A 16516-nucleotide genomic window follows, 5' to 3' on the forward strand; every position below is an offset into this window, starting at 1 on the left:
CCTTGTCTCCACTCAACCCTACGTGGAAACACATCAGTTGGAGAGATTACAGCCTGTGAAAGACCATGGTTGCGAGTTTGACAGCGTATTTTGTTGACAGTACATGCGCACTGTGGCCAGAGCGCAGTCAGACGCACAAAGTGGGCAGAGTCAGGCGGAAGATAATCAATAAAAAATAGATAGATAGATCAGAACTGGTTGCATGTGATTGGTTTATTATAGATCAGAATGGAACACTGGGTGCATGTGATTGGTTTATTATAGATCAAAATGGAACACTGGTTGCATGTGATTGGTTTATTATAGATCAAAATGGAACACTGGTTGCATGTGATTGGTTTATCAAATTTCACTTCACCGGAGAGGTCTCGCCCATTCCGCCTTGACGTAGCTTTCCGCTACCTATATTGCGCGTGTAGTGGTTGAGGAGCTGGGCTAGCGTGCAGTAGCCTGAAAGTTGTCGGTTCAATTCCCAGCTTCCACCGTTGTGCCCTTGAGCAAGGCACTTAACCCCAAGTTGCTCCGGGGACAATGTGATCCCTTGTAATATAGCTGACATATGTAAGTCACTTTGGTCAAGAAGTGTCTGCTAAATGTAATGTAATGTAATGCTACGGTAGCTCTCCTGTAGCATTAGATGTAGACTAACCTCTGTGGTTATGCCATCTTTGGTTATGCTACAGTAGCTGTCCTGTAGCATGTGATGTAGGCTAACCTCTGTGGTTATGCTACAGTAGCTGTCCTGTAGCATGTGATGTAGGCTAACCTCTATGGTTATGCTACGGTAGCTCTCCTGTAGCATGTGATGTAGGCTAACCTCTGTGGTTATGCTACGGTATCTCTCCTGTAGCATGTGATGTAGGCTAACCTCTGTGGTTATGCTACGGTATCTCTCCTGTAGCACGTGATGTAGGCTAACCTCTATGGTTATGCTACGGTAGCTCTCCTGTAGCATGTGATGTAGGCTAACCTTTATGGTTATGCTACGGTATCTCTACTCTTCTATGGTCTCATCTAGCTTGCTGTACATCAGCATGGACTGGTAACAACATAGAAAGTGTGCTGTCTTACCAGAGCTGGACACTGTGCTGCACACACTCACAGGGGGTGGAACAGGTGCACTGTTATCCTTTGCACACACATCACCTACCTACAGAGGACATAACAGCACGCACACACACACACACACACACACACAGCTTAGTGTCAATCTATGTACAGTATATATTTGTATTTATAAGCTGTGTGTGTGTGTGTGTGTGTGTGTGTGTGTGTGTGTGTGTGAAATGCAACATCTTATATATTTGTTAGTGCGTGTTTGTGTGTGTGTGTGTGTGTGTGTGTGCGTGCTTGCGTGCATGCGTGCGTGTGTGTGTGTGTGGTATGTGTGTGCGTGTGTGTGCGTGCTTGCGTGCATACGTGCATACGTGCATGTGTGTGCGGTACAGTATGTGTGTGTGTGTGTGTGTGTGTGTGTGTGTGCGTGCGTGCGTGCGTGCAGGTGTGTGTGGTATGTGTGTGTGTGTGTGTTCATATGTCTCACCTGGCTGAGAGTGAGTGTGGGCAGGGTCTCGCCGCCTGTGCTGGTGACGGGGATAACCTTTGGGAGGAGGGAGGAGGGGGGGGGTGGATTGGTGGAAATGGGTGGAGGAGGGTGTAGCATCTCTGGGGCAGGGGGGCGAGGCAGCGCCCCCCCACCAGCGACTGACGTGAAGACAGGGCTGTGGGGGCCACTACCGCTGGAACTGGACGAGGATCGGCGTCTGATGAACGCAATTTCCACTGTGGGGTCTGGCCTGCAGGGGGAGACAGAGAGTCAGTTACAGCAGAGCCGAATATACGGCTATGAGTTACAGCCACCTTAACAGAACGAGAAGGGGCAATTACAGTTTTAGCCTTAATTGTAAACTAAAAGCAGGGGTTGCATTAAGCTACTAGGAAATTGTTGTATACGCATAATGTTTTTTTTACAGGGCCCAAGAACACAGATATTGAGCTATCTTTCCTGAAAATGTAAACATCAATTGTTCAAAAAGTACTTAATTCATCCAACTAATAGTTGTCTTCCTGTGGGATGTTGTGGGTTGTGGGCATCTGTGCTGTTTGAAGGCCATAGGTGATTTAATCTGACAGAAACTGGCCTGTAAAGAAGAATCTAGCATAAAAGTGAGCTTTGACCAGTCTGGATATGTACCGTATGCTGATGCTGTGACATCTGACCTGAGTTTGGAGCATACAATGATGCTGCGACCTTTGAACTCTACCAGAGTTTGGAGTGTATGATGATGCATGTGATGACGCTATGACCTTTCACGTTTGACCTGAGTTTGGAGTAAATTATGATGCTATGACCTTTCACGTTTGAACTCTGACCTGATTTTGGAGTATGTTATGATGCTTTGACCTTTCATGTTTGAACTCTGACCTGAGTTTGGAGCATACGATGATGCTGTGACCTTTGAACTCTACCTGAGTTTGGAGTGTATGGTGATGCTGTGACCTCTCACCCTCAAACTCTAACCTGAGTTTGGAGCATATTATGATGCATGTGATGACGCTATGACCTTTCACGTTTGAACTTTGACCTGAGTTTGGAGCATACGATGATGCTGTGACCTTTGAACTCTACCTGAGTTTGGAGTGTATGGTGATGCTGTGACCTCTCACCCTCAAACTCTAACCTGAGTTTGGAGCATATTATGATGCATGTGATGGCGCTATGACCTTTCACGTTTGAACTTTGACCTGAGTTTGGAGCGTATGATGATGCTGTGACCTTTGAACTCTGACCTGAGTTTGGAGCGTATGATGATGTTCTGGGCCTCTTCATGTGTGACTCCTATGCAGGACTCTTTATTGATGGAGATTAGCTGGTCCCCTGCTTTCAGACGCCCATCCTGCATAAGGAAACACACACACACACACACACGGACACACAGACACACACATACACACATGCACGCACACACACAGAAACACAAACACACACACACACACACACACACACACACACACACACACACACACACATATTTATAGCTCTGGCAGCCAACTTTGCTAACTTGCTAATTGACGTGGATCTACTATTTACCTAAGTGCCTCTGCATCTCAAAGGCCAACCACATGGCTGATGTGGAGACTCAGTGCTACTTGACACCGTCAATCCTTCTTGCAGCCTGATCAAACTGTGACCAACACACACCCAACCTGCTAATATCAAGAGTGTTTTTTTCTTTCTATCTTGCATCTGCAGCCATGAGGTGGTTCATTTAAATGTGCCAGAATCTGACTAGTTTGCATGATAATGAACACTACTGCATGGTAATAAGCACTGGCTTTCCTTAACAGGAAAGTTCTGTATGTTTATGGATAAATATGTACAGCTTTTTACACTGTAAACCCAGTCTTCCCTTCTTAATTCTACACTGTAAACCCAGTCTCCTCTTCTTAATTCTACACTGTAAAGCTAATCTCCTCCTTAATTCTACACTGTAAACCCAGTCTTCCCTTCTTAATTCTACACTGTAAACCCAGTCTTCCCTTCTTAATTCTACACTGTAAACCCAGTCTCCTCTTCTTAATTCTACACTGTAAAGATAATCTCCTCTTCTTAATTATACACTGTAAACCCAGTCTCCTCTTCTTAATTATACACTGTAAACCCAGTCTCCTCCTTAATTCTACACTGTAAAGCTAATCTCCTCCTTAATTCTACACTGTAAAGCTAATCTCCTCCTTAATTCTACACTGTAAACCCAGTCTTCCCTTCTTAATTCTACACTGTAAAGCTAATCTCCTCTTCTTAATTCTACACTGTAAACCCAGTCTTCCCTTCTTAATTCTACACTGTAAAGCTAATCTCCTCTTCTTAATTCTACACTGTAAAGATAATCTCCTCTTCTTAATTATACACTGTAAACCCAGTCTCCTCTTCTTAATTATACACTGTAAACCCAGTCTCCTCCTTAATTCTACACTGTAAAGCTAATCTCCTCCTTAATTCTACACTGTAAAGCTAATCTCCTCCTTAATTCTACACTGTAAACCCAGTCTTCCCTTCTTAATTCTACACTGTAAAGCTAATCTCCTCTTCTTAATTCTACACTGTAAACCCAGTCTTCCCTTCTTAATTCTACACTGTAAAGCTAATCTCCTCTTCTTAATTCTACACTGTAAAGCTAATCTCCTCTTCTTAATTCTACACTGTAAAGCTAATCTCCTCTTCTTAATTCTACACTGTAAAGCCAGTCTCCTCCTTAATTCTACACTGTAAAGCTAATCTCCTCTTCTTAATTCTACACTGTAAAACTAATCTCCTCCTTAATTCTACACTGTAAAGCTAATCTCCTCCTTAATTCTACACTGTAAAGCCAGTCTTCCCTCCTTAATTCTACACTGTAAAGCTAATCTCCTCCTTAATTCTACACTGTAAACCCAGTCTTCCCTTCTTAATTCTACACTGTAAAGCTAATCTCCTCCTTAATTCTACACTGTAAAGCCAGACTCTTCTTCGCTCACCTTTTGGCAGTCTCCCCCTGCCATGACTTCCTGGATGAAGACCATTGGCCCCTCTGGCCTGTTGGTCCCGCCCTTGATGTGGAGGCCCAGGCCCGTTCCCTTGGCAACACATATGAGCTGTATAACACAGTCGCTGTGGAGACAGGGATATAAATGAGGCTGTGGCGATGGATGGGTGGCACACAATGTAGGGATGATTAGAGAGGGTGTTTTTTGGTGAATGGCCCTGATCTAATCTACCAGGGGATATTTTTATAGGCACACAGACTAAGCCCCTGACAAAAACATGCTGCCACACACACATATGCTCACTCTCTCTCTCTCTTTCTCACACACACACACACACACACACACACACACACACACACACACACACACACACACACACACACACACACACACACACACACACAGAGGGACTTTATGGTACAGGTGGCAATGCCCCACATCATGTATATGTGTGTTTGTTTGTATGTGTGTATTTGTGCATGAATATGTATACTTTACTACTTTACATACTATTGAATGTTAATAGTTTCCATGTGCCCTAAGACACAGGGCGGAGAGAACACAGGCTTACTAGATCCAGCCAGGTAGACAAAGTCTATTAGTAATCAGGACAGGCTGTGTCACTCTTCCAAACACGGCCCACCCCATCCTACCTTACCCTACCCAACCCTACACACACACACACACACACACACACACACATATACACACACACACACACACACACACACACAAGAGAGGGAAGTCACAGGACCAAAAAAACAATAACATCAAAACTAGGGCAACCAGGCCCCAGCTGTGGCGCAACTGGCTGGGGCACCTGCACCGTACGCCGGCGACCCGGGTTTGATTCCCGCCCCGTGGTCCTTTCCGGATCCCACCCCGACTCTCTCTCCCACTCGCTTCCTGTCATTCTCTACTGTCCTGTCACGTTAAAGGCAAAAAAAACTAGGCCATTATTTCCATAATATTTCTCGGTAATATTGTACATGTTACACTCAAATAGAGAAGCACTGTAAATTATTCCAAGTAAAGATAGTTCTGTTCTTTCCCAAGGACGTGATTCTCAAAGATTATTTTCAGAATATTATAATCCGAACAAATTTAAGAGAATCGTAGGAGAGGACTGGAGTGTGTGTGTGTGTGTATGTGAGTGTGTGTATACTGTATGTGTGTGTGTGTGTGTATACTGTATGTGTGTTTATTGTGTGCGTGTTACCTGAACGCCTGGGGAGGTGTCTGTGGTACAGTGCAAGCAGGGCTGAGCAGCAGAGGACTGGTGGAGGCAGAGGACGAGGAGGACGAGGCTGTATCTGCCAGTTTCGCTGGAGATGGAAACACACCCACGCACACACACACACACAGACACACACATTTACCAACCCTGACAAAATCTCACATGTATCCATTCAAATATAGTGGTACAAACATAGCAGTACACATTTAGACAGCACACACAGACACACACACACAGAGACACACACACACACACACACACACAGACACACACACAGACCTGCAGAGGGAGTTGGAGGAGTGTTTTTTCCATACCAGCTGCTACTAGACTTCTGCATTAGCACCCGAAACTCCCTCCTATAGATTACACAGACACACACACACACACACACACACAAACAAAGACACACACGTTTATCCACACACAAAACACAAAAAGCAATGAAAACATGCACGAAAAGGCCTATGTACACACAGACACACACACACACACACACACACACACACAAACTGACCCCCCAACACACACACACATATACAAATATGCATGAAACACACACAGACATACACATGCATACTCTGATTGATCTGAGGCCATAATCAAATACTTGATAATTTTCCGGCTACAGTACAGATGGTCCTGTGGTACAGGTTCCATTCACACTCAGGGAAAACTTGAATGCCATTAAACGCACAAAGCACATCCACCCTGGCCCAGTGGATCCCCCTTCTGGTGGGTCCTCTGTTTCTGTCCAGCGCTCTACTCTCTTAGACACATCTTTTGTATTTCAATTGTTTATTCAGGGGAATTTGACTGAGCCCAGAGAGCATTTTTGCAGCAATGACAAACAGTCAAAAACAGAGTACAAAATACAACATTGAATCCAAGAAGAATACAATCAAAATGAAAGAACACAGAAGAAAAATAAAGACATAAATCAGGCAGTAGTGAGTTAGTTAAGAACATTTAAAAACAACTTGACTGATTGACTGACTTTCTTGCAGTTTGTTCCATTTATGAGGTGCGAAAAAGCTGAAAGCAAAATTCCAGCAAAGTCAGATCTCACATATGGGGTTTCAAGGGAGATGAGACTGTGCCCTGGTATTGTGACACATTGAATTTTAACAGGGAGCTAAGGTATGGTATTAAATATGCCTCAATCATAATGATAAATCCTATAAGGTACGATAAGATGCTTTTTACTCATATGCAACAATGTGGTAATCTTTGGTACAGCAAGAAGGTGAGGTGGGGGTGGATGGGGGCATTTGGTAATCTTTGGTACAGCAAGAAGGTGAGGTGGGGGTGGATGGGGGCATTTGGTAATCTTTGGTACAGCAAGAAGGTGAGGTGGGGGTGGATGGGGGCATTTGGTAATCTTTGGTACAGCAAGAAGGTGAGGTGGGGGTGGATGGGGGCATTTGAAATGCTGTAGCAACACAACTGCAATCAGTACAATTGTGCTTCTTCTGTCATGGCAGCGCAGCAGAAGGAAGTAAGGTGTCCTTGAATTTCCCCTGGGGATCAATAAAGTATCTATCTATCTATCTATCTATCTATCTGAAATAGAATGTTTTGGTGGGAATGGACCTGTAGCGCCTTGATGATAAATAGCTGGCTATCTAACTGATATAGTATATTTGCATCCCTCTACTTCAGATGAGCTTGTTTCAAAATGAATTCAAGGCACAACAACTAGCTACCTACAGACACATACAGAGGAGGTGGAGAGAGGAGGAAAGGAGGAGGTGGAGAGAGGAGAGAATGAGGAGGTGAAGAGAGGAGGTGAAGAGAGGAGGAAAGAGAAGAGAGGAGGGAATGAGGAGGTGGAAAGGGAGTAAGGAGGAGGTGAAGAGAGGAGGGAATGAGGAGGTGGAGAGAGGAGGTGAAGAGAGGAGGAAAGAGGAGGGAATGAGGAGGTGGAGAGAGGAGGGCAGGAGGAGGTGGAGAGAGGAGGAAAGGAGGAGGTGGAGAGAGGAGAGAAAGAGGGAGGAGGGTTAAATATGAAAGCAACACACAGCAAAAGCAAGGTGCACATGCTCACAACTCATGGCCTTTTTAGAATGATGCAGATTCTGCCCATGCACCATCCACAGGCTGTTGCACTGCCACTGCAAGGCCAGAGGGGAGTGAACGCAGAGGGGAGTAAGAGAGATGGAGAGAGAGATGTGATGGAGGGATAGATAAAAGGAGAGAGAGAGAGGGATGTGATGGAGAGATAGATGAAAGGAGAGAGAGAGATGTGATGGAGGGATAGATAAAATGAGAGAGAGAGGGATGTGATGGAGGGATAGATGAAAGGAGAGAGATGTGATGGGGGGATAGATGAAAGGAGAGAGAGATGTGATGGGGGGATAGATGAAAGAGGAGAGAGAGATGTGATGAATAAACAGTGGCGTGTTAGCAGAGGCGTCGGTGCTGTGTGAAGGAGTGATAGCGTAGCAGAGGCCAGTGCAGTTCCCCATTAGTGATAATTAGGCTAATGAGCCCGGAGTTTTAGTGGCTGTGGCGCTAATGCTGAAGGGCCTATTAAATGTGACTTCTCCATTAGTCCTTGAGCAGTAGATTACTGGCAGCTAATTAGATTGGGAATGAGATGATAGTTAAGTCCTAAGCGCACGCTCCCTCTCTCTCTCTTTCTGTGTGTGCGTGTATGTGTGTGTTTGCATGTGGGTAGGTGTGTGTGTGTGTGTGTGTGTATGTGTGTATGTGAAAGAGATGATAGTTAAATCCTGAGCGCACTCTGTGTGTTTGTGTGCGTGTGTCTTTGAATGTGTGTGTGTGTGTATGTGTGTGTATGGGTGAGAGATGACAGCTAAGACCTGAGTGGGCTCAGACACTGCACAGAGACAGGGACGGCCTCGACAGGCACAGAGCAGGATTTCCGGCCTCACCTAATCCCAACCTGAGACAACAGAACACCCTGAGGCAGGTAGAAGACCAGGTCATGGTAGTTCTCCATCAAACCCCTTTCTCTCTCTGTATGTGTGTGTGCATGCGTGTGTGTGTGTGTTTGTGTGTGTGTCCAAAGTTGATGCGTGTGTTACTGTGTGAACTGGCTATTATGGTCTCCAGGCTTTGCTTTTGCCTTAGGAGGGGGGGGGGGGGTGGGGGTTATCAGAGAGCTTCAGGATCACTGTGACAGACTGCTAGCCCTAATACGTCAACACACATCCATCTGAGAGGTTGGGAAACACACACAGACACGCGCACACACACACACACAGTACACATTTTAGACAAACCAGCACACATAGTATAGTCACTCACACCAACACAGACACACAGACACAGACACAGACACACACACACACACACACACACACACACAGACACACACACACACACATGCACGCACGCACGCACGCACGCACACACACCCTATCACAAACAAACATGGTCACACACAGAGAGGAGAACATAACCGACAGCCAAATGTCCTCACACATTAATTCACCCTCTTCGGTCTGTCCACAGAATAAATCTGTTTAGCCGGAGCGTTTTTGTGCTGAGCTTCCTGTCAAACTCTCAATGATGTTACAATGTCAAATGCCACAATCTGGTTCTATCAGGTTCCAACCACCACAAAAGCAGCCAAACCAACCGACCAAACTGCCCTAATCGGAATCACTCTAGCAGGCTGGATATACAGTGCAATGCCCCAGGTCAGTCCAACCCACATCCTGCAATAATCTGGCATAAGACTAGAACACATAGGAATAGGTCTGGGTTACAAATGGGTCGAGCCTAATTTACACTGTAAGATATTCATGGCCCAATCCATGGGATATGCCATACTGTATGGTTTGGTACCCTAGATCAGTGGTCCCCAAACTTTTTCTTCCGAGGGCCAGCTCACTATGCCTGGCTCTAAGAGAGGGCCAGAGACTCGGAGTATATCAGTAACCATAGAGCTAGCTTAGCGCTGTGAACAAAGGCAGTGTACCTTAGTTGAATATTCCATTACATTTAATCTATAGGCTATTGCAATTTAATACCATTGTTATCTGTGTTTATATTGCCATCATGCCATATCAGTGTAAAATGTAGTAGCTCAAATAAAATAATAATAATAGCATTCTCAAAACTATAAGCAGGGAGTCCCAAAAGTATATTTTGAACTCTGAACTTTGCATAGGCTACACAGCTCAAGTTGTGAACAAGCAATATCCTACAAATAATTTAAAGTTACAGAAACATCTGAAATGACCACCATTCTAACTTTCACTCACCTGATGAGAACTTTGTGAACTCTGTATGCACATTTCCAGTTCCAGAAAGTTCCAGAATTATGACTTGAATAGAAGTTAGTTAGTTATAAACAATTAATTGATACATTTTTAGAATACTTTGAGCACTGATGCAGTCAGCAGAGGCCTCTTACATTGTTTGCAGGTAGGCCTACTATACATTTCATTCCGTTTTCGATGGCAAACGCGAAACAGCGCCAAAACAACCACCAGTGGACAAAAAGAGTATTACATGTGTACTGTTAAGACCCGCCATAGAGAATGAATGGGGGAAATTACGGAGGTTATATATACCACGGACATGTTTTGGGGGGCCACCTAAAATGAGGTGGCGGGCCGTAGTTTGGGGACCACTGCCCTAGATGATTGTATGGTTAAGAAAGGCTGAGACGAGATGAATTGACATGGTCATTTGGTTATTTTGACAGGTGCTTCACCACTGCGGGTCCCAAACCTCCATTTGCACCTTTCCAAGTCTCCTGTGAGGAACCCTGGCTATACGCTAATGGTCTTAGTGTATTAGAGCTATTCTTAGATTGATCAAAAACAATCAATGCACACCTCAGTGCCCCACGGCACTCAGCCAGTAACAAGCTTAGGGAAACCCTGCCACGCGGCTGACCGGAGCAGGAACTCAGGCCGGCAAAACCGAGAGCAAACTTCACACATGTGAAACCTGTTAATCTGTCCTTCTTTTGTATGCTTCTGTTCTAGTAGATAAGGACATCCTGTGTTGATGTCCACACACTGGAGAGTGAGAAGGAGTGCCATTAAATCAGAATTATCACAGAGCTACAGTGTAAAACCCAACAGCAAAGTTCCCTTGTGGATAATAAAGACATTCACAACTGAATCTCTAACTTGAAGTGGTAACATAACGTGTGGAGGGTCTATCTATCTATCTATCTATCTATCTATCTATCTATCTATCTATCTATCTATCTATCTATCTATCTATCTATCCATCTATCTATCTTTCTATCTATCTATCCATCTATCTATCTATTTATCAAAACAACTTAAGCAAACAAGAGCATTTTGTGAGCATGTGACCTACACTTCTTGTTCTCCTTCATATCCTTTACTTATGAATTGATATCTGATACACCAGCTGGCAAACCCAAGACACCTGATTGGCTGACTATACCTGGATGTCTTAAGAGACTAGTATGTGGTTAGAGGTCATTTCATATTCATTTCACATGTGACACACAGCATGTCTCAGACCTAGAGCTCAGAACCTGTATACACACCTGGACTCATCGTCTCTGGCGACCAGCAGAGACACGTGGTTGGAGGCAGAAGCCGCACGGATGATCTCTACTGCCCTGGAGGAGGAAGAAGGAAGGAATTATGCCAGTATACACACTCGTGCACACACACACACACACACATACGCACACTGATAGGCTATTATTATCATTCAGCATACTGTATGAGGACAAGGCATGCGGAACTTGAACATGGAAATGACAAAATGACAAAAGCAGAATAATGAAAATGGAAAAAAGTGTCTAACTAACAAAGATAACAGCAATACAATATTGACCAAACACAAGAGAGCCAAATTCCCTAAAAACAGCTTACATAAGCGGAGAGAGCTTAGCGCAGGCGTAAAAGCATAAAAGCATAAGTCTGAGTGGAAATCTGATGAAAACAGATGGGTCTTTTAAAAGACGGTCAGCAAGTGGGATAATCTCACGTGGGGACCACAGTATATCCATGTCATAGCTTTAAAGATGGTCACGGACTCAGGTACCCTGACCATACGCTTAGCACGACCACCCTGTGACCATACTACGACCATCCTGCAAGTGTGACCATAATACGACCATCCTGCGGTTGTCTTAATTAAAGCTCTAATTTTATTGGTTAATTTTGCACCTGTGCAGCTCACCTGTACAGTTCACCAGTGAAGTTCACCTAAAGTGTGGCATTTGGTATGGTAGCTAGCTGTGATGATAGCTAAAACAGTGAACTACAGGCTACACACTCTTGTCAGAACAGAAGCAAACTTACCTCTCATTAGTGACTCCAGACAAGTTTATGTTATTGACGTCCAAAATAAGATCCCCTGATCGCAACCGCCCTGTAGACAGTCAGATTCTGTTCTTAATATAGGTCATAGCAAGACAATTACAAAAAAGATGCAATTGTTTCCATTTGTGGTGAATGTTTTATCACTTGTTTGGTGGCTTGTTTGTCTGTGCTCATGTCTGTTTGAGGACTTGTTTGTTTGTTTGTTTGTTTGTTTGCATAAGTATAGGTGTGTTTGTTTATTTGTTTGTTTGTTTTTTGTGTTTAAGCTCGCTCACCATCCTGAGCAGCCACTCCTCCAGGCAGCACTCTCTTGATGAAGATGCCAAACTCCTCACCAGTCTCTGGCCTGCATCCACCAGTGATCTTCACACCTGAGGAAGAACACCTTATGTCAGAGCTGACACAGCCAGAGAGGAGAGGAGAGGAGAGGAGAGAGGAGGAGAGAAGAGGAGAGAGGAGGGGAGAGAGGAGATGAGAGGAGAGAGGAGGAGAGATGAGGAGAGGAGAGGAGAGGAGAGGAAGAGAACAGAGGAGAGGAGATTGGAGAAGAGGAGAGGAAAAAAGGAGATGAGAGGAAAGGGCAGGAGAAGAGAGCAGAGGAGAGGAGAGAAGAAGAGAGGAGAGGAGAGGAGAGGAGAGGAGAGGAGAGGAGAAGAGAGGAGAGGAGAGGAGAGAACATAAGAGCAACACACTAGCCACTGGGGTTATTTTATTACATTAGATTGCAGTAATATAGAAAATAATAAATCAAATATAAAGGTTGTTATTAATGCTGTTTAATGTTTATTTGTTCATGTAATATCATCATGTTACATGTTTATATGTTTTTTTAGGCATGCAGGCCAAAGCACCTTCAAGTATAGTATTCCAGTAATCCTACGACTTTCCTTTAGAGTCAGTCTATGTATGAGTGTGTGAGTGTCTCTCACCCAGGCCCCGTCTGCAGTCGGTGAAGTCCAGTCTCTGCACAGCGCGGTTGATCCCGTGAGGGCCCATGATGGTCCTGAAACAGGAACACCGAGACACTTTCAGCAACACAGACGGTAGAGGCATTAATGGGCCGACACACAGTACTGAGGCAGTGACGCTCCAGATCATGCGCAAGCATTGGAGAGTGACGAGTCCCCAGACACTCCACTACAGGCATGCAGTGACGGTCCAGTAATTACACAAGCAATGCGAGAGATAGAGATATACAGTAGAAACAGTCCATATCTCAGGTAAAACTCAACAATGGTCCCAGTGTTTGTCAGTAGTCCAGCCGCAGCCCCATAGGCTGTTGCAATGCAGAGACAGCCAAAGTGACAGTCACACTCCTGGCATGAGGGAAGCCTATTACATGAGCCTCCCTGAAGGGAGCAAGATTAGTGACGCACGGCCATTTGAACCATTAGGCACCGGGGCGTTTCATTGGAAGCCAAATCCCAGTTCAGGGGACCAGTTAACAAGTGTCACCACAGGCAGCAGGGCAGATAAATGGACTTGGCTGGAGGGATCCTACAGAGCTGATTTTACACAAGAAGACCGAACTGGCCCAGAGAAGTAGCCTACAGGCAAGACTGGACTCTCACTCTCGCTGAGTTACACTGGCATCACCTAGATACACTGGTAAGGACTGCAGTACACTACAGCTGTTTTGAGTGTGTGTGTGTGTGTTGGCTTGGACTGAAAGGTCACAGACTATCAAACAGCTTTAGTGAAATAGTTAGACGTTAAGTATGCAATCTATTTAAATCTATATTTTCTGGCACCAATCACTTCGATGTCTTGCTAATGGCATGAATGTGCAGACTATTATATTATACTCTGCTTGTGCGTCGTGACTAGCACGGCCCTTAGCTGTTCTAAAATCAGTGGAACCTATGCCCTCTCAGGGCTTAACTGTAAGTCACTTTGGATAAAAGCATCTGCTAAATAAATAAATGTAAATGTAGTAATAGCAAACGCATTTCCTAGCACAAATAGCTACTCAAAGCGCTTTACACAAAGACAGTAGACCAGGGGTCTCAAGGGGCCACTTTCCGGGGGGGGGGGGGGGGGCTGGGCAGTGCAATAGGAGGCATGAGGAAATAGCTAGGTTGGTTCCCTTGTGGTAGGCTCATTTGATTGGTTGGTTCCCTTGTGGTAAACTCATTTGATTGGTTTGGTTGGCTGACCCACAGCAGCATGAACTGACACAACTGACACAACATACCTGACAGTATGTAACTCCAGTCCCAAAGTTAGTTGAGTCAGACAGTAAACTGTTGAGCATTCTTAAACAGGCGAACGGAAAAGACAGAACACGAGTCGAATTAGGCTACAAATATAAGTCAACCAAGGGGCCGTAAGAAACTGTGTTCTGAGCCGCATTTGGCCCGCATGTGGGTCGGGCGTTTGAGACCACTGCAGTAGACAGTGCAGCAGACAAAGAAAACATAAACAATCAACAAGTCCATGGGTGATGGTGACATAAGCACTCACAGTGATGAATGTCTTCGGCATAGCCCCACTGCTGACAGCACAGACACATACACACACACACACACACACACACACACACACACACACACACACACACACACACATCCATCCATCCAGATTACAGCATTTCTCTGAATGAATAACAAAATTGACAGAACACAATTGACATAAGGCCACTAAACCATTCCCTGTTGGTATTGTGAAAGTTTACACTGAATCAAATGACTAATGTCATAATTGTTTCGTAAATATTCATTTGAATGAATGTGCCAAGGCATTAGCCATTAGTTGAAAAGTCTGAATTAATCACTGTTATGATGTGCCCAAGTGACAGGACAGTGTTTGGGTAGAACAGCTCATTTAGAAAATCTGATTGGATAAATCTGCCAGAGCTACTGATAAAAAATCCAATAATCTCCTGTATGTGATTGTGTTCACCTCAGTTATGGGGTGAGGTGCGTTCACCCCAGAGTTAGGTGAGGTGTGTGTAGACTGTGGTGGTGAGGTGAAGTAAGGGATCATGTGGCTCGCAGAGTGTAGCAGAAGCTCAGGCCACAAGCTCAACTCCTCGGAAGATTCTGACCCTATTTGGCAGACCTCCTTTCCAAAGATCAGTCCACTCATACACAGAAAGTCGAACGCACTATAACACCCACTGTATACGAGAGAAATAGAACAACAGATAAAGAAAGAAGTTGAGAAATAGACACAGAGAGAGAGAGAGAGAGATAGACTACTTTCATTTGAATCATCATAATTTTCTGACCAGTCATTTAATGTTTTCCTACATCTTATATTTTACTGTGTGTTCTCCTTCCATCTTATATTTTACTAATTTTCCAGTTTCTGAAATCTTGTTTACATGTTGATAAAATAAATACATTTGTTAACAGAAACATACATAATGTCTTTGTAGGACTCCCCATTCAGGAAATATCTCCAGGTGCATAAGTAATAAACATGCCCTGAAATGATTTGTTTGTGTGTAGAGGCATCGTTCCTGAGCAGACTGACTTTTTCCACTGAATACAACACTGGTGTAATGACCAAACTGCATTACTCTAATTACTAATACCGCCTAATCTGTTTTATTGTACCCACTCCACATCATGATAATATGTATGACCTGTATTTAAAAAAGACAATTCCAATTTACAAACATTCATCTAAATGATAATTTCCTCATGTTTTAATATGACAAAGACCCCCAAAATAGGTTACACAGCATGTGACACTGCAAATATTTCCCTAAACTGGTCTTCAGGCATCCTCCCCAAAAGTGACATCTAGTGAAGGTCAAAAACTTCACCAGAGGCACAAGAATTCCTTTATTTCACCCTAAAACGTAGTTATTTACCTTGAGTAGCAGGAATTTCAAGTAACCTTTCCTCATACATAGGCACATGCAGAAAGAAAGACGTTAGACAGTAAAAAAAGAGCGTAGCAGACAGGTGCAGCCGCAGGAGGACTGTTTACAGTAGAAACAGAGAGACACGTACCAGTACAGCAGGGATAAGCCATCAAAGTGCTCCGCTTCCGACTGGGGCAGCAATGACATGGCTGACGCATAAAATGATGAAGTATTAAGACCACGGCAGCGTCATTGGTCTGCGAGATATGATAGACGGTTCACTTCAGGTCGCTCAGCCTGGCCGCGGAGACTCAGGGCTACCCAGACAGTGACAGACAAACACACTCCTACCTTTCTGCTTAATCTTCGCTGATACCCCACAGTCATGTGACCACCTTACCTCTAGCTGGCGGAGCGAAGCACGCTCTACCACGGTACAGTTGGCGCGCCTTCATAGAACGCCCCCATACGCAGTATGTAGTATTGTAAGCTCAAGTAATGAGCGTCGAGTAAACAAAGAACTCAAACTTTTAAACTAGCCTAGTTATCTCTCGGTAAGGATGAAAGGTCCTAAAAAGTCTTGAAACTACAATGTTAGAATGTTTTACAGGGTTTAGAGCTGTTTAACTTCATTAATTATGCCCTATG

General features: G+C 44.3%; 1 protein-coding gene across 3 annotated transcripts in view; it reads right to left on the bottom strand.

The window, feature by feature from the left end:
* stxbp4 (syntaxin binding protein 4) overlaps positions 1–16232 on the bottom strand; it is a 56047-nt gene extending 39815 nt beyond the window's left edge. For 2 of the 3 annotated variants that reach the window (XM_042087548.1, XM_042087546.1), the window contains exons 1-11: positions 16017–16232; positions 12984–13057; positions 12330–12425; positions 12034–12103; positions 11268–11342; positions 6044–6120; positions 5747–5852; positions 4519–4651; positions 2791–2897; positions 1544–1796; positions 1072–1150 (exon numbers count right to left, since the gene is read on the bottom strand). In XM_042087548.1, coding sequence (XP_041943482.1) covers positions 1072–1150; positions 1544–1796; positions 2791–2897; positions 4519–4651; positions 5747–5852; positions 6044–6120; positions 11268–11342; positions 12034–12103; positions 12330–12425; positions 12984–13057; positions 16017–16075 — 1129 coding nt within the window. In that variant the 5' untranslated portion in view covers positions 16076–16232. Of the gene's footprint in view, positions 1–1071; positions 1151–1543; positions 1797–2790; positions 2898–4518; positions 4652–5746; positions 5853–6043; positions 6121–11267; positions 11343–12033; positions 12104–12329; positions 12426–12983; positions 13058–15874; positions 15941–16016 lie in introns of those variants that run through there. The other variant, XM_042087547.1, reaches the window with a different exon arrangement.
* Between the last annotated feature and the right edge of the window lie 284 nt (positions 16233–16516).

This window comes from Alosa sapidissima, chromosome 3 (assembly GCF_018492685.1).
Source record: "Alosa sapidissima isolate fAloSap1 chromosome 3, fAloSap1.pri, whole genome shotgun sequence".
NCBI lineage: Eukaryota > Metazoa > Chordata > Actinopteri > Clupeiformes > Clupeidae > Alosa > Alosa sapidissima.